We start from the raw sequence: 26,187 nt of genomic DNA, 5'->3' as shown, positions 1-26,187 counted from the left end.
AACTCGTTAAATGGACTCAAAATGGATAAACATCAACTCCTGGAGTGATTTCATGAATTTTGATACCAATATTGTGTGGTTTTATTGACAATTGTACACATTTGTTTTGGATCCGGAACATGGTCCTGGAGATCCGGATTTACGGGAACCAGACGGGGTCCCAGGCTTGGTAAGTCTCATGCTCTAAAAATAAACAAATTTTCCAATCTTTTGACGGTTCAAGATCCAAAATCGGTCAAGAATTGATAAAGTTAGAAGCATTTCATTTCGGTGGGTACCCGGGTACCCATCCGAACACTTATGGGTGTTAAATTTCCCGTACACATAACGGTTAAGTATTCGCCATCATTACGAACCATTTCGCCGAATACCATTTTGCGGAACACCAATTGTCGGTTATGGTCAACCGACGCGGAATATAGAGTTTCGCAGAATACCATTTCGCGAAAAACCTTACGTGGGATGTACCATTTCACGGAAAATCTTTTCGTAGAAAGTACCATTTCGCAGAGGTGACCCAAATGAAGGAAAGTAATAGAGGTCTGTAGATCTAGAAAAATAAATAAACCTAGATAGAGGTGATCTTTACGGGGGGCTGCCCCCCGCAGTGGTCGGCGCTTCCGACGGCAAGTCTCCGACAACACTCGCGGCCTGTGGCCGATAGTTTTTGGAGGTCTTGTTATTGATTAATGTTTTATGAAAGAGTCTAAAATTTCTCGAGTTCGATTAGTTTTTGAGTTACGCAAAAATTTCTGTTTTATTTGTATGATAGTCCCCCTACCACAGGGGTGAGGGGTCTTCCTGCCTCCAAAACCCCCCACATGCTAAATTTGGTTCCATTTGCTTGATTACTTTTCGACTTATAAGGAAACTTGTATTTCATTTGTATGGAAGCCCCCCCTCCTCCTAAAAAGGGAGAGGGGTCCTAATTCATCATAGAAAAAATTCATGCCTCCAAAAACACCCACATATCAAATTTTGTTCCATTTGCTTGATTAGTTCTCGAGTTATGATGAAATTTGTATTTCATGTGTATGGAAGCTCCCCCTCTTAAAAGGAAAAGGGGTCATTATTCCCCTCCTAAAGAGGGGAGGGGTCTCAATTCACCATAGAAAAAAAATTACCTAGAAAATCACCCACATGCTAAATTTGGTTCCATTTGATTAATTAGTTCTCGAGTTATGAGGAAATTTGTATTTCATTTGTATAGGAGCCCCCCGTCCTAAAGTAGGAAGAGGTTTCAATTCACCATAGAAAAAATTCTTGTCACCAAAACACCCACATGTCAAATTTAGTTCCATTTGCTTGATTAGTTCTCGAGTTATGAAGCAATTTGTATTTCCTTTGTATGGAAGCCCCCCCTCTTAGTGGGAGGAGGGGTCTCTAACCATCATAAGAACCTTCCCTGGCCCCAAAAACCCCTATATGCAAATTTTCACGCCGATCGGTTCAGTAGTTTTCGATTCTAAAAGGAACATAGGGCAGACAGACAGACAGAAATCCTTTTTTATAGGTAGGATGTCCCCGGTTATGAAACAGGTTTTGTTTGTTGGCCATAGCTTTTGATCGGATCATCCAATTTTGAATCTTTTTGAAGCATTAGAAAGTTTAAACATATACCAATCTTTTTGCCAAAGGAAGTATATGGTTTTTGTTTAAAACACAAAAGTTATAGCAAAATATCAAAACATGGTTTTTTGTGGCTAAAAGAAAAGGTTGTGAAACACCTCGGGAAATCATTAGAAAAGAAAAGAAAATATAGAAATATCGTAGGAAAATCAAAAAATAAAATCATTTATTCATGGAAAATACTAAAAATACAAAATCATTAATCAATTTCTTCGTTTAATCATTTAAATCTGAATCGCAATGAATGCATGTAAAAAAGCAAGCAATCATATTAGCGCATTTCAAATGCACCGGCCTGTTACATGTGTTATAAGGAATTGATTTTTGCTAAACCTAAATGAATCCCGCTGCCATAAAAACTCATAATGCTCCAATTGAAGTAATGTACGATCATTTAAGTATAAAAGATTTGATTTTCTAGATGTTTCACAACCGGGGAACTCAACTGTTTCATAACCGGGGCGGTGGCCATATTGCAAAAAAATTATATTATAATTTTTGAGTCAATTATTTCACCTAAAATTTGCCTATGTGAAATAGAGGCCCAAAACTTAGCTTATATGCCTTTACCTGAGCTTTTTTATTCCATTTGGTTCACAAAATAATCAATTGCAAAACATGCGAAAAAACTTTTTTGGGTGTTTTTTGAAACACTTTTCCTACAAAGCATAGTAAATGTTGAAATTTGACCGTTGTTTGCTCAAAAGCTATATTACTATGAAACTAGACGTTGGTAGTAACTTGATTGCACTAGGATAATAAAAACGTTCAAAATTATGGGTGTTTCATAACCGGGGCCGTTTCACAACAGGGGACAATCCCCTATATATGTATATGCTATTTAATGAGTTTTATCTGAAACTCAAAGTATCCGAGCATATCGGACTTCCCCGCTATATGGTTCGGTTCGGTCATAGATGAACTAAATGGTTCGGTACGACCATTGATAAATAAGAAGCTTCGGTATGTTCGCTGGTGAACCAGATATATGATTCGGTACGACCATAGATGAATTGAATGCTATGTTATGGCCATTTATAAGTAAAATGATTCGGAGGGATCATTATTGAATGAAGTGTATTTTTCGATACGACACATTAGTATAATGAAAAGAGAGTAAAAACATCCAGTTAAATGGGTGGTCCAGTTAAATGGACTAGAACAAGAATTAAACGATTCTCGGCAGAAAAATTCTATAGTATCGTCTAGGCAAAATTCCCAGGCAGAGAATCTTCCGGAAGGGTAGTTTTTCGCATTATTGAAAAGACATTCGTCCGTTTTTTGCCAAGTACGCCAAAACGAACTTCGAAATTTGGAGAGTTTGAACAATGTAAGTAGTGACGCCATACTAGTGTACCTATTGGGCGATCAGTTACAGGGATTAACCATAGCCACAAACTCTGTTCAAGTTTTCGTCAGGAAAAGCCATCTTCAGGATTTCTTTAACTTGGGAGATACTAATTGAATGTAAGACAAAGTCGGGTTTTATCCCCAAATAAATGAAGATGATGTGGGGGTTGAATGCCCGTGGCACTGTGGCTCTGCTAGAAGAGGAATAAGAGAGTTGATGTTCATAGAAAATCGGGGTGACTGACAGATATTTTCTCAGTATGCCGATATCTATCTTTTCAGAGTGCAATTTATATAGGGTAAGGTGGTGCAGAATGCATCGCTTAAGCAAAACATCATTTTGCAGAGCAACGGCGTGTTTGTTCCACTTTTTTCAACTTCTAGAAGACTTTGGGATCTTTTTTACACTTACTCCTGGTGAAATTTCCTAACAAAAACCAGTATTTTTTGTTATTTTTGACGATTTTTGGCAAGAGTCAAAATCATTATGTGAGGCAGAACGCCAAAGCCCGTGGACAAAACGCTCCAAGTTTGCCTAGTTTGTTGATAAAAGGGTGGTTGTTCCTGTCAAGGGAGGAAGTCGAAATAAGGCAAAGGGATTTGTTTCTCTTGCACTCGGACGTGCGGACCGCTAACATCGCGCAATGTTGTCAAAAGTCAGTATAGACGGCTGCGCTATAGCTACAAAATCATCCCAAGCTAAAGTAACGATGGTTACGAGTCCACTGGTCGCGCTATTCATGACTAGTCGAATCCATTTAAAATTGCAACATTGTGCAGTCAGCCACTAGGATGGAACAAAGACCGCTAGCCAATTGTGCGGTAGGCCAAGGGGCCAGTTTAAACTGGATATCCATGCTGAACGTCATAATTAACGTTCTTGAATTCGTATAACGCATCCCGATGCAGGAGGTCTATGAAGTGTAACGAAAACTTGTACGTTGTGATGGAACCATATTGAAATCGTTATACTCGAAGTAAAACAGTTTAATGAAAACCTAATAAAAGGGTTTAAAATATAGTTTTACAATGAAGTGTATCTAGGAGAAAGACTATACATATAAAGAAAAATGAAGAGAAAAAAAACAACTAACCAATGTAAAGATTATCAGTGAACATAACAAATATAATGGCTCCGTATTTTTTCTTTGCGAGCTGCTGCTCGCAATCTACTTCGAGACGACTTGGAGCTCTGTAAGGGGGAGGAGATGTAGCGCCCTTACCCGTGCGTACTATTTTAGTATATTCTGAACCCGGAATTCAGTCCCGGAAGATATTGACCTGCATTCTTTTACGTTCCGCATTACATTAACCTAGTTTATCGTTTGTCTAAAGTCAGCGAAAGCGCTCACGGTTGCCTCGCGGTTATTATTTTTTCTGCAACCCGCCTAAGTTAAAACGTGCTTTTGTTTACGGTGGCGAGCGCTAGTAGGTAGGAGTTTCAAGTTAAATTCAATTAATACATCCCAAAGAACTTCATAAAAGGTTTATAATATCTATAAACATTTATGTCATCTCTATACCTATTTTTATGATTGGAAACATGGGACAGCACATAGACGGTACCATAAACTTACACAGTGGGGTTAAAAACATATGTAGTATACTGGGTCCGGTACCGAATTAAACCACAAAACCCAAAAATTCTAAACTTGCAATACCTGACTAAAATAGTAGAAAATTCGGAATATTAGACTACACATTAAGAGTTAACAAGAAAAGGTTAACATGAAACTGTCAAGGTTAGTAAGACCACATGGTTATCAGAATGCAGGACGAGACATGACAAGCCGAATCAAGTGTATAACGAATCTGTGTTACGAGAAATAGATGATAATTAGTATTAATCCAAAAACTGAAACCATTACCACATTAGTATTATTACCATAAAAACACGCACAGACACAAAAATCTCGCCATAACCCATTACGGAGGATCTTATCTAGTTGATGAACCGTCACACTCAGAAATCACACGCACACACTCGCACAACAACACAGTTCCCATCGCACCAGACTTCCGGGAGAGAAATACCTTGGGCCGGCTCGACTGGCCAGTGGCCAGTTTGCTGCCACTGGCCGTGCCGCTTTCGCTGGCAGCCGATTTTTGCGATTCCCGAAACACATCGCGCTTCTTCTTCGGGTAAACTTCCTTTTCGGCGACACAGATTTTTCGGTGCAATAACGGTGGACAATTTTTGTGTGATGTGTTTTAATGTTGTTGTTGTTGTAGTTGTTGTTGTGATGATGTCAATCAATTTTTGATGAATTTTTTTGAAAAATGAAAAAAGACACAAAAGAAAGTTTAGCCAACTTATAACCGAATAACAGTGAAACTGTGCAGGCTAGGCAAAATTTGGTAAAATCCGACGCCAACGAGCGCGCCATAATCACCTGATACGGACTGGGCTTGCTGGAGGCTTTGCTGGATTTGTCCTCCTTGGCAGCCTTGCCGGTGGCACCGGCACCGTCTTTGCCGTCCTTAGCAGCAGCGGCATCCTTACCGTCTTTGCCACCATCCTTGCCGCCGCCAGTTTCCGCGTCTCCCTTCTTTGGCTTCTTCTCCTTCTTTGGTTTCTTCTCTTTGGGTGGCTTTTGTGGCTTTCCGTTGCAGCAGGAGCTCTCTGCAAGCGCGGCAAACAGTAGGGGAAAGTTGGACTAGGAGATGCAAATGAGGCTTTGTACTTGTACTTACCCTGCAGCAGGAAGCAGAACACGTACAGCAGGAAAAGTATACTCGCTCCGTACAGGTAGGTGAAGAAGCCCTCGTAGTAGAGAACGGGCAGGCGATGGGTGGTTACATCACTAATTACGTACGCGACGCACACCACTATCAGTAGCATCGCGTAGACTAGACTAGTTACGATAAATAGGGAGGTTCTGCGGAGGAGATAAGAGAAAGGAAAATCGGTTAATCATTTGGTAGTGTAGCAAGCAGGTAACCAATTCTAACAGTATGCTTGTTGTGCCCAAAAATGTTAACTATAATTATGATGTAAGGCAATTGGGATTCCACAATTAGAGAATGAACAAAATAAATCATTGTTTCAGCCTGAGATACGATCTACGTATGTGAAACAAAGCATTATTAACTCTTAGTAACAAGTTTCAGCATGAAATGATCTATAACAAAACATGTTTCTCGGAAATGATTGATCAATATAACTGAAGGATTAATCTGAATTCTAAAATTTTGTAATGAATAGACACGGAATATCAAATGACCCAAATTACTACCCTGTGGTACTCCAATACGTAATGGGAATGATTTCATAACATTTGTTGGACGGGAACGAAAGCATTGCGAGAACTTGCGTGACAGCACTTGTGCCGCAATGGTTACACTCTCGTGGATTATTTCTCAGTGAAAATCAACAGCTGGTTTGGTATCTATGAATTAAAGTTACGATAATTATAATATGAACTCAGTGTCGTGTTCCCTTGCAGTGGAAAGAAGGTGGACCTGACATATCCAGTACTGGCTGGTTCAATCACATCGAATTACAGCAGCCGATTAGAAAACAATATACAACTTCACCGAAAAAATCGAAAGAAGTGATGTAAACAATACAGAATTTTAATTAGGTCTGTCAAAAATGTAATTGCAATAGCATAATTTATTTTTGGCGGCAATAGATTAAAAGCAATATTAAACCGAAAAAACCGCTGAAAATTTCTGATATGTGGTCTTACGTCACTCCTCTTCATTCTGAAATCTCTTGCTTTCTGGTATCTTAACATCGTCTTTTTGTCTCTTTTCAGCGATTTGTTGTCATTTTTTACCATCTTTTGTGGGATTTTTGATTTTATAGTCTTTTTTTGCACTTCATGTCGTTATTTTGCTGTTTTCTGTAATAGTCTCTTTATTGCCGTTGTTGCATCTATTTATAGTCGTTTCGTCGTTTTGTTTGTCAGTTTTTGTCGCTTTTTAGCGGTTTTTCGTCGTCTTTCCACCGTAATTTTGTCGTCTTTCGCCTATTGTTCATCGTTTTTTCTCCTATTTGTCTTCATTTTTTCGTCATATTGCCGACGTCTTTTCACTGCCTCGTCGTGTTTTTTCGTTAATTTGCTGTTCTTTCGTTGTCTTTTTGTCATCTCTTTATTGCTTTTTCTCCGTATTCAGCAACTCTCTGTCGCATTTTTGTTGTTGCCCATGGTCTTTTTGCCATTTTTCTGCTAACGCTGTTTTTGAACGCCTGTTTTCAGCATTTTTTATGCCTATTGTCGGCGGCTTCTTGTCGATTTTGTTGCTGTTTTGGCATCTTTCATTATCTTTCGTCCTGTTTGTTGTTAAATCAACAAAATATTTCCCTTTTCTTGTCTTTTCGTCGTTCTTTCGTCGTCCTTCTGACGTATATTCGCTACCTTTTTGTCGCCGTTTTTGCAAGTATTATCGCCTTTTTTGCATGTGTCATCGTCTGTCTTACGCTTTTTGACGTCTCTTTGCCATGTTTGTCATGTTTTTTGTCATATTTTCACGTTATTTCCGTCGTTTTTTGTCGTATTTTCGTTAATTTTTTATTGTATTTTTGTATTTTTTTTATCCTTCATCGGTTTATCTCATTTCTGTCATTTTTCCGCTATCTCATTGTTGTATTTTCTATTCATTTCTATATATTCCGTGCTATGTTTTCATCGTTTTTAAATGTCCAACAGTTTGTAATTACCCGCAAAAAGAGCCTATAAAATTCTGAAATATATGAAATAACTTTATATGCTTGATTTTGAAGTTCTATCGCTCTACAGAAATCATATTAGGAACTGTCAAAATGTGGAAAGAAATAGAAACAAAAATCCTTCATCCAGGAAAATATCAGCATTACTATAAATGTGGATACTCTTCGGTCAGAAAACGAAAGCCAGAAACTGAAGAATACCATGCTATTAACGCATATAATGATGAAAAACCTGCTGTCAAAGTGGAAACTTCGTATTGACATGTTAGGATTAACATAAATCTCCCCTTTTCAATCCAATTCTTAATAGAGAAAACTATTCTATTCGTTTTTTTCACTCAGAAAATTAAAGTTATGCATTTTTGGATATTGTTCGCTACGCATAAAGTTTATGAAAATTCGTAGATATGAGCACTTGATCCGTAGAAAATTCCTAAATCCGTAGAACTGGGGATACAACCGTAGAACGGGCATCAAATATTTACCCTGCATTAGTTACTAGCGAAATTCCGGGAGTAAAACATGGAGACTCATCACCTTTCAGGACTTTCAGGTGGCGTACTATTCAGTCAAACGAAATGAGCTGTATGGTAAATACTGCTAGAACGTGAAATTTTGCATGCTTCTTGGTTTTGCAAAACCAATGATGTCGATTTCATCATAATCAGCCACAGAGAAGTGGCCTTTAGACCTTTCAAATTGGAAGCAGCAAGGCTCATCATTAACAGTGCCAAAATGAAGTACATAGTTTAGATCTCCCACTGAAGTAGCACGCCTTTACCACATTTAGTTATAAACAAATTATTTATTACTTTTATTAGTCATATAAGTAATACTATTTGGCAGATTCCAGAAAAGGTAACCAAAATTGTTTTCGGATTCTGCGTCCATAATTTTGGCTGGTCTTTCACTACCTTGCTTGCAAATAATTGTCGGGGATCTTAGGACATGGTAAACAGTCGAAGCCGCAACATATTCGCTTTTTAAATATTGTACCGTATACTTTTTGCCGAGATTCCTGTGGCAGTTCGTAGAAGTGTACAACGCGCTCCAGAAATGGTTCTTGTTTCGACGTCATTTTAAGCAAAACAAGGCAAGCATAAACAAAACAAAAAATATTGACAAGAAGAGTGGAGAGAGAGAGAGCTAACACATACATACTCTCATTTCTCTCTGAGCTCGTTCGTTGTTGAGTATAGGGGCCTCAAAAAAATTCCAAAATTTTAGTTGTCACCCGTTAAATAGAGATGTGATTAGTCGGTGTATTTGTTAGGAAAATGTCTTGAACCAGTAGTGAAGCATATTTTAAAAGCGGTAGTAATGATCAAGTATCTAACAAAATGTGTAGATTAAATTTTACGCTTGGAACTGTCGAGTAGTTGTTTGATTGTTAATCAACATGACTGCTGTACTTTGAAAATATTAAGCTCAATGGAAGTAATGAATCTCCAGAACAAACAACACGTTACATTTTTTTTCCTGTATGGACTCATCACTGTGACCAGTATCATTGATCTATTGTGATATCGCCCGGGTGTTTGCTGTATAACACGTACTGCATTTTTTTGCTATAATCGCTATTGAATGGGCGATATGCTTATTAAATTTCCATTAAGTGATCCATTAAGTGGTCGTAGACTCCGGGATCGATAATGGCGAAGCAAAGGATATGTATGGAAAAGTATGTGTGAGCAATCCTAAGCGCAATAAAACTTAACTCAGTCAAGCAAAAGATTCATGGTCCAACCTCATGGGGCTGTCAGAGAGTGGGGCTGTGGTTTCTATATGAAAACCAGGGCTTGAAAAGGGATCGCAAGTTGAATGTGACTGCCGTGAATGCGAACTTTCCGCTTTTTGAACGATCATTTGACTGTTTTTTGAATCCAGTCAATCTCCCGCTTGCGCTGCTGCCGTCTTACAATTCATGCGGCATCTCAGCAAAAGCAAACAGTCGATCTCCCGTTTTGCTTTGCGCTTTGAGAATATAAACTGCAAACTGACTGGAAGCATACGGTGACGTATTTTTTCGTTTCTCTTTTTGTCTCCAAATCGGCTGCTCACAGTAATAGTTTGTCACCCGGACGTCGGTCCGACGCAAGCAAAATATTCGTTTGTATTGGACGGAATCCGACCGACTTCTTCCATGCACATGTAGTGGTTGTTTTTTTGTAGTATTGAATCATACGATTGTGCGGTTGCTTTTCGTTAGCGTGGTGATTGCCAGTCATTTGACTGTTTTGCAGTCATTCGCTGCTTCAAACGGTAAAGGCAACTTGATCGAAACAAAAATGTCAAAAAATTTTAGAGCGCGTTCGTTCTGTTGCGTGCGGTCGGCGTTTGACTGAGCAAACTGCCAGTTGTGTTATGCATAGCGTTCGTATTCCACCTCTAAATGGACGGTGTGAACTTGAATGCGCGTTGGTGTGACTGCGGTAGAAAAAAAGGATCGGTCGAAGCCCTGATGAAAACACAATTTTTAGTATTAGTCTTAAGTATAATGTTCAGTATTCAAAAAACCCAAATCAATTCGCTCTTCACATTATCGCGAATAAAATATTTGAAATGAGGCAATCAAAATGATAACAATATTCTTTTGCCACACGGACAGCATAAGAAGGCCGGATCATGGATTTAAATATGGCAATGGCTAATGCCGAATGTTTTGGTGTGCTTTCAGCGTATAAAGACAAAAACAGCATAACAGGAGTATTTATTTTCCCTTTTGGGTTGCGCAGAATTAGGAGCAAACTTGCGCAGAATTAGGAACATGGGCAAGAAAGCGCGCAGAATTAGGCACTGTGGATAAGTTTACGAAACGGAAAATATACTCAATTGTTGGTCGCCTTATAATTCCCATATTTTTTAACCAGATATTATAGACCGTAGCACTACACGTTGCTGCTATCCACGTTGTTAATTTAAATCTAGAATACTTAGAATAGCGGAAGAATCATAAAAATGTCTTAACTGCGCAGAATACGTTCACGGAACACAATAGAAAAAAATCTTATTTCCAAAAAACCCCCCAATTTGGTTCAATTTACTTGATTAGTTCTCGAGTTTTGAGGAAATTTGTCTTTCATTTGTATAGGAGCCCCCCCCCCCCCCCCCCTCTTACGCCCTCATTAAAATTGATCTCTAGTCCCCCATAAAACTGCTGGTCATTTTATCTATCCAACGACATATAAATTGTTCTATTTTCGTTTTCACAACGTGCTACCCAGTCCGAGTATAGTAAACAAAGACGTAGTCTTACGTCAAAAAGGACAATAAGCGAACGTCGCTGTACCATCCATATTATGCATACGATGCAAGAATATCGATTCTGATGGAAAGTAGGTAGAAGTAGGTAGCCACAAAAATTATCGAATCTGCTTTGACAAGCAAGTGGTTTGAGTTCGAATCCTAGTAGAATCAGGCCATTCGATGTTAGGTGACTTAAGCATGGGCTTATTCTCAGACTCCTACACATATTTCCTTCATACTTCGACAACGAAGCCTCTTGCCAAGGCCAGTTACAAGAGTGGTACTGGCTCGAGGTGCATAATGAAGCCTCTTGTCCATGGACAAATTGTAACTAGTGTTCGCACTTTCTGGCTCTAGAACACGAGACTGGTTGCAAAGTAGTAAAGAGACGACGTCAGAATGAATCGAAATAGTGGTCGCAATGATAATGCCTATACAGAAAACAAAGTTTGTTGTTGTTGTTTAATGTGGTTTTAACCAGTTGGTCATTCACCATAAGAAAACAAAGTTTTAATTTGTATTTTCTAGCATAAAATCTGTATAAAAATCTGCTTGTCTTACAACATAACTTATTCGGCAAGAAAAGTATGCACGCTTTGGAAGAAGAAAAATGTGCGATATTCGATGAAGGGCTGTGTCTTGATCCAAGACTTTAGGGGGACGGTGAGAGTGTAAAATTTAAATCCAAAAGTGATAAAATGATCAAGTTTCGACCGCCTATAGTTCATTCATTTCTTGACGGCCTAATAAGGTTCTCGTGTCAATCGAAAATATCGTTTTTATTCGCTAAATAGTGGAAATTGACAAACAATAAATGAGAATGATAAATTAATATCAGAAACAATAGATGCAATTATCACAATGCAACATTGTCGTTAAGATGTCATTCAGTTCTGTTCTGTGCCCTCCGAACATATGGTCTCTTGACTGCTTCCTCATTCCTAAGCTGCAGCTGCAGCTGCAACTGTCAAGGCACGAAAATTGATTCACATTAGCCAGTCCGTGAATGCATATGTTGCCTGTTTTTAGTGTTATGTAGCTAGCAAAAATTCTAAGTCGGATTACCGCTTCAAAGTAACAATTCAGGTTTTATTACGCTCTTATGATGGCATTTAAGACCAAAATTGGTCTTGAAGATCACGATAAGTGTACAATAAAACTCACATTGTTGCTTGGGACTGGAGGGGTCCAAGCTTTGATCGAAGAGAAAAGTTGAACTGAACAGCTCGGAATGCAAAAATTACTCAACTTTTCTTTTAACAGCATTCCAATAGTCTGCATGTCAGCCCAAGTAAGAAATTCAATTTTAAAGTGAACTTGAAGAGGTTTCCAGCATTTGTAATTCTACAAAACTGCTATAAAACAACCATAAAAACCTTATAAAACTAGAGAGCCCCATACTACAGAAGGTTCTTAAGAATATTTTCCTAAGAGGGCGATATGTTTAACTATACTTATTGTATTCTTGAAGAAGATAAGTTGCTCTTGAATAAGAATTGCTTGAATTACGTAAGCGTACCAAGTTTTTTGCAAGATAACCATTCTAGTATAAACAAAGAAAACGTCAACGAAGTGACGATGTAACGTGGAGGGGCTCCGTAGTCGCAAAGTTGCCGAGTCTACTTTGACAAGCGAGAGGTTGTGGGTTTGAATCTTAGTAGGATCAGACCATTCGATGGCAAGTGATTTTAGCATGGGTTGATTCTTTGGCCCCTCAACCCTTCCTTCACGCTGAGTTCTATATGACCCCAATAAAAGCACTCTAGACAGTGCAAAGAGTCACTCTTATAGTTAAATGCACTGGTAAACCTCGCCAGGGATGGCTGTAATTGGAGACAGTACTCGCATTGAGGAGCAAGGTGGGTAAAGTAGAGCTAGCTAGCATTGAAGGAAAGGTAAACATCACTACACACAAGCACGCATAAAATTTAATAAGCATATCGCTCATTCAATAGCGATTATAGTAAAAAAAAAATGCAGTACGTGTTATACAGCAAACACCAGGGCGATATCACAATAGATCAACGATACTGGTCGCAGAGCCCAGCAAACCACAAGTCGTATAATAATGTGTGAAAATCATCTTAAATATCGCTAAACAAACTCGAAATCGTACATAAAGCTTAATAAAGCGCACCCTAGTTTACATTTATTCGTACAAAATGATAGTAACTGATTCACATACGATTTTCGTCACAGAATTGTATAGCATTATGGACCTAATCATGTTGAGTCGGATTTCATCGTATACAAATACTTATGAATGTGAATTGTTTTCATATAATTTGCAGTACGTATATCGCCTCCAAAACAGTACGCATATGCTGGTTTCGTGCATCGAATGCGATTTTTCTAGATATATATCGGTACATATATCATATTTGTTACTTTGATATATGTACGAAAATGTTTGCTGGGAGATGAGTCCATACAGGAAAAAAAATGTAACGTGTTGTTTTGTTCTGCAGATTTATTACTTCCATTGAGCCTAATATTTTCAAAGAACGGCAGTCATGCTGATCAAAATATACTTCACTACTGCTTCCATCCCTTCAAACATTTTCCTAACAAAGACACCGACTAATCATCTCTCTATTTAGCGGGTGACAACTAAAATTTTGGAATTTTTTTGAGGCCCCTATACTCAACAACAAACGAGCTCAGAGAGATGTCGAATCTCGGCAAAAAGTATACGGTACAATATTTAAAAAGCGAATATGTTGCGGCTTCGACTGTTTACCATGTTCTAGGATCCCCGACAATTATTTGCAAGCAAGGTAGTGAAAGACCAGCCAAAATTATGGACGCAGAAGGACATCGTTCTCTTTCTCGTTTCTTCAACAACAAGCCCTCTGGTTTGGCTATCAGTAAATGTGCACCAGACGCATGTTTGAAGAAAATTTTGATCTCGTTTCTGCGAAAACATCATGCAGATGGACAATACGTGTTTTGCCCGGATAGAGCATCATCGCACAGCGCCATTAAAACACAATCTTGCTGAATACCCATTCGATCCCATTTGTACAAAAAACCACATTCGAAGATTTCTTCGGGATTTTGAGTTCCTTGATGTACAAAAATAACTGGAGAGCCACGAATTACTAACAGTTGATTGGTAGAATCAAGAGATGCATTCGCAAAGTTGACATGACGGTCGTACAACGCTCCTGTTCGGACTTCAAACGGAAGCTTCGCCGAACAGCCGAGGACCGTTTTCAAATGTACACTAATTTTATTTTCAATAATGGATAATGTATCTTTAATTTCGGTTAATCAGATCTTAAAAAACTGAACTTTTTGATCTAAAATATCAGTCAAAAGCAAAGAAATGACTGACAGGTTAGTCGAGCAACCGTTTAGCACTGCACTACATGAATGAATTGTTTTGAATGGTACAAAACCTAGAAAGACAAACACTGTCAGCAGTTCAGTAGCCATTTACGTGGGCTGACAGATAAAACAATACTACCAGAGGTAAAACTGGATGCCCTGAATGAGTTTTATATTGGTCTTCATGCAGGGCTGTCAATATTTTCGAGCACAACTCAACAAGTTGAGAAGAAATTTGAATTTGGAATGCTGAAAATAGGTAAAACTCGAAACACGACTGAAAATTGGAAATCAATAGGTCGAAAAGAGAGAAATGCTATAATTGTCTAATATAGCTTTTAGTTTAGTTTAGTTTAGTTTATTTGCTCACAAAAACTTAAGACTATTGTCTTTTATGTTTACGATTCGACTAGATGAAGTGTTGTGTAACAGAAACCAAATGGAAAATTAATAACAAACAACAAAAATATAAAAATTAAATACTAATCAAAATGCTCTAGACACGCCTTCTTAAACCCTATTCTTGATTTGATTGTTTGAAGCTTTACCGGTAGTTGATTCCAAAAAACAATCCCTCTAATAAACAATGAATTTTGGTAATGTGATGTCCTGCATCGTTGTAGCTGGTATTTCTTTCCCCTATTGCTTCTCATCGGTATTAGTTTAGAATACAAATACAACGGTAATTGCTTATGTATAATTCCGTGTAATATCATTACTGACTTGTATTTAACAAAGTTATTAAATGAACAACCAATTAGTTTATGCTGCAGGTGAGTCACACTTGAATACCGATTTAAGTTGAATATAAATCTGACACAGCAATTAAGAGCAACTTTTAGTCTATTGAAAGCGTATAACGATATTTGGCTCAGCACAAAATCACAAGCGGTTAAGTGTGGTAAAATTAGTGATTTAAATAGCATTAATTTTATTTTTGTATGTACTAAGGAAGCACTTTGACGAAGAGAACGAAGTGCCGCATATATTTTACCACACTGCTGTAGTATAAACGAGTCCCACTCCAGATTACTTTGGAGAACTATACCCAGGCTAGATACAGTTTCCTTGTATAGTACTTGAGAATCATTGAGCACAATAGATGGTTTTTGTATAGTTTGTTTACGTCTTGATAAGCAAACCGCTTGAGTCTTCGAAGCATTCAGTCTAAGAGAATTCTTTCTTGCCCATTCAGAAATAATGGTTAGATTATCATTTATTATCTGTTCAGCCATTTGTTTTGAAAGGTTTGAAACATCAAAGTAAATTTGTACGTCATCAGCAAAGAGGTGAATACTGCATCTATGTAAATGTGATGGAAGATCATTGACGTATAAAGCGAAAAGTATTTTAGAAGACGAAAATTCCAATTGACACAAACAATCGAATAAGCAACAGATTAAAAAAATCGAATCTTATAAAATTCAGAACGTCTAATTGGTAAAAAATGGATGAAATAAGAAAGGCGATATACAAGTCAAGATGTTGGAACACGGAAAAAAATAATCAGAATCATCAAAACCAACAAGTGTCGTCGAATCTAATCATTAAAACGACGAAGAGTTTAAAAGCCGTAAAGTTTTAATGCTGAAAAGTTAAAAGATGGAAAACTCAGAAGTCTGGAAACCTAAAAGCATTTGAAAAATAGAAAACCAAAAACTGAAATATCATAGGTATTTAAGGTTTAGGTTTAAGATTTAAGAATTACAACAAACTCTCTAAGTGTCAATGTGAAAATCCATGCCAGCTGGCAGATGTACAACCAAACTCACACCGGTTTGGCCGCCCTGCCGGCTGTGGTTTAATTGTGATCAAATAAAACTTGCACTGGTGGCGATTCCGTCTGCCAGCCATTGACAGAGGCTTGCCATGAAAGGATTAACCGAATCGTTAGAAATCGTGCCAATCGTACGGTCACCCGAAGCGCAATTCCGATGAAAGACACGGTACCACGGGTCTCGCTCGAAGCTCTCGTAACAGAATCCTGCGAGTTGTAGGTCAAGTCCCGCATTTACGAGTTTTTATTCCGTTCGTTTGTAGTTCGTTATGTAGGCCACTACACAAAACCGAATGGCAGCAGCGAGCACTCGCGCCGCGGAATCGGGCTACTCTCGGGCTTCGAACCGAACTGAAGCTGACCCAATTTGCAGAAAATCACCAGGACTTCGTAACGGGATGAAGGCTCTCCCTACACCACCAATCGCCACCACCCCAAAACAGCCAAACGTCGCTGGTGAGTGGCATAAGTTAGGAACATCGAAAACAAAAATCACCATCTTTGGAAGCATCAAGCCAAATGGACCACCAACTGCGAGGGAGTCAGGCTGTCTGGAGAAGCAGCCTCCGGTCGTGCGAGTGCCACACCGTGAGTTCCCGTGAGTTACGCGGCATTGTTTCTAATTGGAATTTCAAACTAAAGACGAAACAGAAAACACGAAAAGCTTTGATCTGCATGACTACGTGCTTCCACACTAACCTTTGCAGCGGCTTTGGGACCACATTTTTAAGCTCCATCTCTTTGTTGGCGGCGTTGTTCTTCTCGGCGGTATCACTATGGCTGCCGCCCCCACCGGGGCCTACGCCCCCGAGGGTTCGACCCACCGGTAGTGTGGCCATGTTATCACTACTTTCCACGTCCACCGTGGCCACCTTCATCTCACCGGTGACCATGATCGTCCGTGCCGAGGTCCCCTTGGTAATCCTTTTTCGGGGATTCGATTTGATTCGAAGGAGGTTTTACACACTGATTAGCACACCAGGACAGGATCAGACAGACAGAGACGGTGCAGTTGTTAGATCACATCAATTTTCACTCTTGGGTAACACTTTTCCGCTTTTCACGGGGACGACATTTTGTTGTCCCACGATTAGCGTTTCGATGATAAATGCAATGTTTGCCTACACTCTAGCACTTTACACCAGCTTTCTTCTTACGGGAAAAAGGGGACTGAAATTTAAACAAGAAATTGTATTCACTGAAATTTTCCTCTGTAAAAATAGGAAAATGTCGCCTTTTTTCGGTCGGTTCAAGCGCCTTCACACACGAGTGCCTGCAGGATTCCACTTTTCAACAGTTTCGATGCTACGAGTGGTATCACAGTGTACGGGAACCCTCCGAGCAGCAGGAGGAGACAACATTCGAAAACAAATTCCCCAAAAGGAAGCAAAATCTATGCGAACGAACGGAGCGGCGAGAAATGAGAGTTGCACCGAACTGAATGAGCAGACAGGAGCATGAGCGCGCTCTCTAGTGCGAGCATCAAAGGATGCTGCGCGCCAGGATGCTGGCTGAGTTACCACCGCCCTTTGCCGGAAGGCTCCCGTGCACGCACGTACACACGAACCACTCCCCTCTGGTATACGGGAACCGATGTGAATCTCTTCGATTTTTTCTTTCTGTGTTCAATGGTTTTTCCTTCCTTCTGGGGTGGGGTCCGTGTTGGGAAGCAAGCACTCAAAGGAATCCCGCAGGATGTGGCCGAAAAGCACTTTTCTCTAGGCTAGTTTTTTTTTGTTGCATCTGTTATCAAACAGTTTTCATTCACTATCAATGGACCACTTGATTATATTGGAGAGAACACTCTTGCAAAATTATGGCTTTTGAAATATTTTTCCTCGAGCTGAGCGATATTTGTTTTCCGAGCAGTACTTTTGCTGCAGGTGCTGTACAGAGCAGTAAATTGAGAGCGAATTTTCTTTGTCCTGGCAAACGAACGATCCACAGTATTTGCTTTCGCGTTGATTTTCACGGAACTGAACTGATTTTACGACGAAAATATCCTTACATGACCGTAGCAAGGTACTTTCCTAGCAAATTGCACAGAAAACTGATGCTCGCGGCGCAGTCCTGCGACGGTGGCACAAACTCGAAAACGATGTGAACTGCAAATCGCCCGAATGTAGACTGAGATATCGCGGCAGGAATCCGTGGTCGAGGCTCTGGTTGGCAGTGTGCGGGGCGGTGGCGGTCGAAGCCAGCGATGAACCGAGCGCGAGGCGCGCGCGGCAGCGAGATGAATCTCGTGAGTGACTTTTGCGCTGCTGCTCGCTACGGGGTTTCTCAGCGTTCCTCTATGGTTCTTTTTATTTTTTTTTATTGCTCTTCTGTATGATTCTTCACTGATAAAGCTCGCACAAGGGGATGTGCTGGATTGCTGTTCTCCGCTTGCTTGCTTGCTTGTGGTAGGGTGAGACGACGTGATTAGAGGAAATTGCATGCGGCTGCACTGCACTGAACTGATTCAGGAGCGAATGGTGCCGCGCTTGTATGTTTACCAAGCGAGACAAAGGGACTAGGCCAATACAAAAATGTTTCAAATTTAAACATTGCATGTTGGCTTATGTGCAACTGTTATCCCATGTTGTACAGGATCCCTCTTTGTGTCCCATTTAAGAAAGTTATTTAGGTTTAGTCATTTCGTCTAATGTGAATATACATGTTAGAATCCGCTGGACATGCAGTAAGCACTTTCGTTGGATTTTTTTTCTCAGTCGCTCAAAACATGTCACTGACTATGATATCCTATTTAAAAACTAATGTTCTAGTACTGATAATAGAAAGTCATTCATTTAATACAGTTCACAGTACAGTACAGCTCTGAACGTGATACGATGATACACAAATTTCAGAAAAATGAGAAAAAATAGCATGGGCATATTGCTTTTCATTAAAAAAATTGACACCGAGAAAAAGTTTTACAAGAGCTTCATACTTGAAAAGATTGCTATTATCGATGAATATTTTTTGTAGAAGCTCTCAACTGCCTTAACTCTGAGTTAAGCTGAAAAATGTATACCAATATTTTCACTGTGAAAAATTACTAAAATAAAAAAAAAATATCATTGAAAAATAAAATAAAGAACAAAAGTCCCTCAATGCTTCCTTGGAGAGCCATATCATCATTGGGGTCTTCATATCATTAACTTTTTCTGAGAGGAAATGCAAGTTTCCGAGTCTTTCGGCATTGAAGATGGTTCGACTTGTAGGGTAAGCTTAAAAGCAACTTTAACTTCACGTAACTGCTGTTTTTGTTGTTGTTTTCCCGTAATGCGGAAAATTACACTTCCTTCTAGTCTGTCAAGTAAATTTTTCTTTGAACACTTTGTTGTGTCTTTCTGAGCCCGCAGGGTTCTCTGACTGAAAACTTTGCCGATACAATGTTATTGAATTTTGCAGCGGAAGTTCGTCTACTTCTTGATCATTTTATTTCACATTCATAGCATATAAGACTTTTTTTCTGAGTCGCTCTTTTCAATATAACAGTTTCCTTTAACCTCATGGGATGGTTAGTTTATTAGCTGCATCCAAGTTGTCCGAAATAATTGTAAGCACTGTTATGTTAAGCAGCATGAGGAACTACATGTCCTCCGGTTAGCACGGATTTGTCTCTGATCCTCGCATTCGTGATATCGAACATAACGCGCAAGTTGATATACCTATACAAACCTGGAAGCTGCATTCGACCGAATTGATTATCACATCGTACTTAAAAAATGCACGTTTATGAGCTTCATCGCGGTTTGTCTCGCGGTTAAAATTCTTGTGTGACAGATTTTTGCAAGTTAAGCTTGCAAATCACCTACATTTAAAAATAAATCAGATGTATTAGAAGATAGCACGCTTGACCCTCTCCTGTTCATCATTTATCTCAATGACGCAGCAAATGCCGTCTTTTTGACAATGATCATATAAAACCATTTTATTTATCACTGGTTGTATCAAGCATTGTCATTCGTCTATGGTTTTACCGATCCATATCTTCATACACTTACCATACACTTCATTCAACAATGATCTTATCGCATCATTTAACTCATCTATGGTCATACCGAACCATATAGATCATTCAACAATGATCTTATCGCATCATTTATTTCATCTATGGTCATTCTGAACCATATAGATCATTCTACAATGATATTATCGCATCATTTAATTCATCTATGGTCATTCTGAACCATATAGATCACTCAACAATGATCTTATCGCACCATTTAATTCATCTATGGTCATACCGAACCATATAGATCACTCAACAATGATCTTATCGCATCATTTAATTCATCTATGGTCATACCGAACCATATAGATCATTCAACAATTATCTTATCGCATCATTTAATTCATCTATGGTTGTACCGAACCATATAGATCATTCAACAATGATCTTATCGCATCATTTAATTCATCTATGGTTGTACCGAACCATATAGATTATTCAACAATGATCTTATCGCATCATTTATTTCATCTATGGTCATTCTGAACCATATAGATCATTCAACAATGATATTATCGCATCATTTAATTCATCTATAGTCATTCTGAATCATATAGATCATTCAACAATGATCTTATCGCATCATTTAATTCATCTATGGTCATACCGAACCATATAGATCATTCAACAATTATCTTATCGCATCATTTAATTCATCTATGGTTGTACCGAACCATATAGATCATTCAACAATGATATTATCGCATCATTTAATTCATCTATGGTCATACCGAACCATATAGATCATTCAACAATTATCTTATCGCATCATTTAATTCATCTATGGTTGTACCGAACCATATAGATCATTCAACAATGATCTTATCGCATCATTTATTTCATCTATGGTCATTCTGATCCATATAGATTACTTAACAATGATCTTATCGCATCATTTAATTCATCTATGGTCATACCGAACCATATAGATCACTCAACAATGATCTTATCGCATCATTTAATTCATCTATGGTCATACCGAACCATATAGATCATTCAACAATTATCTTATCGCATCATTTAATTCATCTATGGTTGTACCGAACCATATAGATCATTCAACAATGATCTTATCGCATCATTTAATTCATCTATGGTTGTACCGAACCATATAGATTATTCAACAATGATCTTATCGCATCATTTATTTCATCTATGGTCATTCTGAACCATATAGATCATTCAACAATGATATTATCGCATCATTTAATTCATCTATAGTCATTCTGAATCATATAGATCATTCAACAATGATCTTATCGCATCATTTAATTCATCTATGGTCATACCGAACCATATAGATCATTCAACAATTATCTTATCGCATCATTTAATTCATCTATGGTTGTACCGAACCATATAGATCATTCAACAATGATCTTATCGCATCATTTAATTCTTCTATGGTTGTACCGAACCATATAGATCATTCAACAATGATCTTATCGCATCATTTATTTCATCTATGGTCATTCTGAACCATATAGATCATTCAACAATGATATTATCGCATCATTTAATTCATCTATGGTCATTCCGAACCATATAGATCATTCAACAATGCTCTTATCGCATCATTTAATTCATCTATGGTTGTACCGAACCATATAGATCATTCAACAATGATATTATCGCATCATTTAATTCATCTATGGTCATACCGAACCATATAGATCATTCAACAATTATCTTATCGCATCATTTAATTCATCTATGGTTGTACCGAACCATATAGATCATTCAACAATGATCTTATCGCATCATTTATTTCATCTATGGTCATTCTGATCCATATAGATTACTTAACAATGATCTTATCGCATCATTTAATTCATCTATGGTCATACCGAACCATATAGATCATTCAACAATGATCTTATCGCATCATTTAATTCATCTATGATCATACCGAACCATATAGATCATTCAACAATGATCTTATCGCGTCATTTAATCCATCTATGGTTGTACCGAACCATACAGATCATTCAACAATGATATTATCGCATCATTTAATTCATCTATGGTCATACCGAACCATATAGATCATTCAACAATGATCTTATCGCATCATTTAATTCTTCTATGGTTGTACCGAACCATATAGATCATTCAACAATGATCTTATCGCATCATTTATTTCATCTATGGTCATTCTGAACCATATAGATCATTCAACAATGATATTATCGCATCATTTAATTCATCTATGGTCATACCGAACCATATAGATCATTCAACAATGATCTTATCGCATCATTTATTTCATCTATGGTCATTCTGAACCATATAGATCATTCAACAATGATATTATCGCATCATTTAATTCATCTATAGTCATTCTGAATCATATAGATCATTCAACAATGATCTTATCGCATCATTTAATTCATCTATGGTTGTACCGAACCATATAGATCATTCAACGATGATCTTATTGCATCATTTAATTCATGTATGGTCATACCGAACCATATAAATCACTCAACAATGATCTTATCGCATCATTTAATTCATCTATAGTCATTCTGAACCATATAGATCATTCAACAATGATCTTATCGCATCATTTAATTCATATATGGTCGTACCGAACCATATAGATCATTCAACAATGATCTTATCCCATCATTTAATTCATCTATGGTTGTACCGAACCATATAAATCATTCAACAATGATCTTATCGCATCATTTAATTCATCTATGGTTGTACCGAACCATATAGATCATTCAACAATGATCTTATCGCATCATTTAATTCATCTATGGTTGTACCGAACCATATAAATCATTCAACAATGATCTTATCGCATCATTTAATTCATCTATGGTTGTACCGAACCATATAGATCATTCAACAATGATCTTATCGCATCATTTAATTCATCTATGGTTGTACCGAACCATATAGATCATTCAACAATGATCTTATCGCATCATTTAATTCATATATGGTCATACCGAACCATATAGATCATTCAACAATGATCTTATCGCATCATTTAATTCATCTATGGTTGTACCGAACCATATAGATCATTCAACAATGATCTTATCGCATCATTTAATTCATCTATGGTCATTCCGAACCATATAGATCATTCAACAATGATATCGCATCATTTAATTCATCTATGGTCATTCTGAACCATATAGATCACTCAACAATGATCTTATCGCATCATTTAATTCATCTATGGTCATACCGAACCATATAGATCATTCAACAATGATCTTATCGCATCATTTAATTCATCTATAGTCATTCTGAACCATATAGATCATTCAACAATGATCTTATCGCATCATTTAATTCATATATGGTCATACCGAACCATATAGATCATTCAACAATGATCTTATCCCATCATTTAATTCATCTATGGTTGTACAGAACCATATAGATCATTCAACAATGATCTTATCGGATCATTTAATTCATCTATGGTTGTACCGAACCACATAGATCATTCAACAATGATCTTATCGCATCATTTATTTCATCTATGGTCATTCTGATCCATATAGATCACTTAACAATGATCTTATCGCATCATTTAATTCATATATGGTCATACCGAACCATATAGATCATTCAACAATGATCTTATCGCATCATTTAATTCATCTATGGTCATACCGAACCATATAGATCATTCAACAATGATCTTATCGCATCATTTAATTCATCTATGGTCATACCGAACCATATAGATCATTCAACAATGATCTTATCGCATCATTTAATTCATCTATAGTCATTCTGAACCATATAGATCATTCAACAATGATCTTATCGCATCATTTAATTCATATATGGTCATACCGAACCATATAGATCATTCAACAATGATCTTATCCCATCATTTAATTCATCTATGGTTGTACCGAACCATATAGATCATTCAACAATGATCTTATCCCATCATTTAATTCATCTATGGTTGTACCGAACCATATACATCATTCAACAATGATCTTATCGCATCATTTAATTCATTTATGGCCATTCCGAACCATATAGATCATTCAGCAATGATCTTATCGCATCATTTAATTCATCTATCAATTTTTCCAAGAAAAAAATTCACAAACTATATTTCACTCGCGTTCCGTAATTACTTTGCTCGGTTTTCATGGGCGATTCTGCATTCGTACCGAAAAGAAAAACTAGCACGGCACAATTGTTCGATTAAAACAACCGCGTTCGATTAAAACAGTATTGCGCGAGGCATCTTCTGATGCTGGGATAAGCGATATTCTGTACCGGGGGCATCTAACCCCCACACTGATCACATTCGGTCGTCTGCGGTTGGTTAACAAGCAAAATTTGAACGATTCTTTGTGGCTGTTATTCAGACTTTGTACAAAATGATAAATGAACTCCTCCGGGACGAATGTTGAGAGGCATTCAGGTTGTTATAAATCATGTAATGCTCCCAGTCGAGTTTCCTCTGCGCCGATTATCGTAAAACGTAGCAAGCCGCATTGGATGTATGCTTCGTTTAGGCCGGATTACGCAAGAGGACTCCGTTCTTTGATGCAATGCGATCCGTTTCTAGGCATTATTGCTTGAGCAGGGCTTCTAATTAAATTACACATGATGGTATTGAACAGCCTGCGTATGAATCGTTCCAAGTAACTCTAAGGGTTTTATTAAGCTCTTATGTAGGGTTTTTGTGACCAAAATCGAAAATAAACAACGCTATAAGACGGTAATAAAACTTGAATTGTTACATGGGGTGCGGGTTTAAACGATGAATTAGAAGCTGAAGAACATCTTCAACCTCGATAGCGATTCGCTGTACGGAGAACCTCCGTACGGTGACGTGGTCAAATGGCAAAGCAGCCTGTCGAGCCGCTTCCCAATTCGCATAAAAGCGGCAAAAGCTGCATCCCAGTAAGGCGCACATAGGCGAAGAGCCCAGAAATCATTTTGTCGAACAATAGCCACGTGACTCTTTCTAGACCAGAACAAGCAGCAACGATCGACGGAACTGTATCGTCTAACAGGAGCGCTACCAATTCCAAAAATTCGAGACCGCAGGTACGCTACACGAACTCCTCTGCGCCTATAACTCATTTAGGAGTTTCGTTTAGTTAGATGGAGGAGACGCCTCCCAGTTGGCCTCGAGGTAAGACGCTGGTCTAATAAGCCAGCCGCCGTATGTTCGAATCTCGGCATGTATGACAGATAGATTTTGACCCGTTCAGTGTCGTACGAATCAGATTAACTTTAGAAGTTTAGACGGAAAACCATGTTCTACCACTATTTGCCTCAGTTCGTTTTGTTTGACTGAATCATACGCAGCGTCTGAAAATATTTCTCCCACCTGGCCAGTCATCAAGCAGATTATCAGTATCTTTATAAGTTCACTATCAGTTGTCAGCTCGGCTCGGAAGACGGTGTTCCATGGTCTTCCTAAGTTTAAAGGGGAACCCGAAGTTTGGCCCCTGTTCATTAGTAGTTTTGAGTATACGACAGAAGCTCGCGGATTTTCGAATCTAGAGAATCCAAAGCGGTTACAGGACTGCTTGATGGGTGATGCGTTCGAAGCAGTTAGGAGACGGCTGGCTGGTGATGTCAGACTCTGTTCCGGACGTGATTCAAGACCGTCGAAATCTGTTCGGCAAGCCGGGGAAGTTGCCTAAGACTTTGTTAGTGAAGATGAAGATTACACCATTGCCAGAATCGAATCGTTTGGAAACATTCTTCCAGCTCGGGATTATGGTCAAGCAACTGTACGACCATCTCGGAGCCAGCGGTCTACAGGACCATTTGAATAACCCAATGCACAATGGGCAAAAACGAGTTCGTAATCCCAAGAATTAGAAGCCGCTGGTTTGAAATCGTACAAGATACCTATTCCTATGTAAAAAATGCAGGAAATTGATTGGTGATGGTTTCATCCTGCGCAGACTTCGGGAAGTGGTCCATTTTGCCCTATTATCCCCAAAAATCGTGATAAAAGCGAATTGAACAGTATAAAAACTTATTTGCCGCCCGTGAAATGAACTCAAGTCTCAAAAAGCTTTGACTGCTTCCGTGAGTGTTCAAGGAATTAAATCCTATTGCTTTCTTATTCCATCCGGAGTACCCCAAGGCAGTATCCTAGGACCATTAATTTCGTGCTTCTTGTGAATGATATTTGTAATTGCATCGAATCGGAGAAAT

General features: G+C 38.3%; 1 protein-coding gene across 2 annotated transcripts in view; it reads right to left on the bottom strand.

The window, feature by feature from the left end:
• The window catches only part of LOC128739068 (proton channel OtopLc), a 95,357-nt gene that overhangs the window by 18,123 nt on the left and 51,047 nt on the right, over window positions 1–26,187 (bottom strand). Inside the window, exons 4-6 of one of the 2 annotated variants that reach the window (XM_053834525.1) lie at window positions 5,674–5,858; window positions 5,373–5,602; window positions 5,014–5,130 (exon numbers count right to left, since the gene is read on the bottom strand). In XM_053834525.1, coding sequence (XP_053690500.1) covers window positions 5,014–5,130; window positions 5,373–5,602; window positions 5,674–5,858 — 532 coding nt within the window. The remainder of the gene's footprint in view (window positions 1–5,013; window positions 5,131–5,372; window positions 5,603–5,673; window positions 5,859–26,187) is intronic. The other variant, XM_053834526.1, reaches the window with a different exon arrangement.

This window comes from Sabethes cyaneus, chromosome 1, assembly GCF_943734655.1.
Source record: "Sabethes cyaneus chromosome 1, idSabCyanKW18_F2, whole genome shotgun sequence".
Lineage (NCBI taxonomy): Eukaryota > Metazoa > Arthropoda > Insecta > Diptera > Culicidae > Sabethes > Sabethes cyaneus.
The sequence above is the reverse complement of the archived record's forward strand: the minus strand, read 5'-3'. Positions and strand labels throughout refer to the sequence as shown.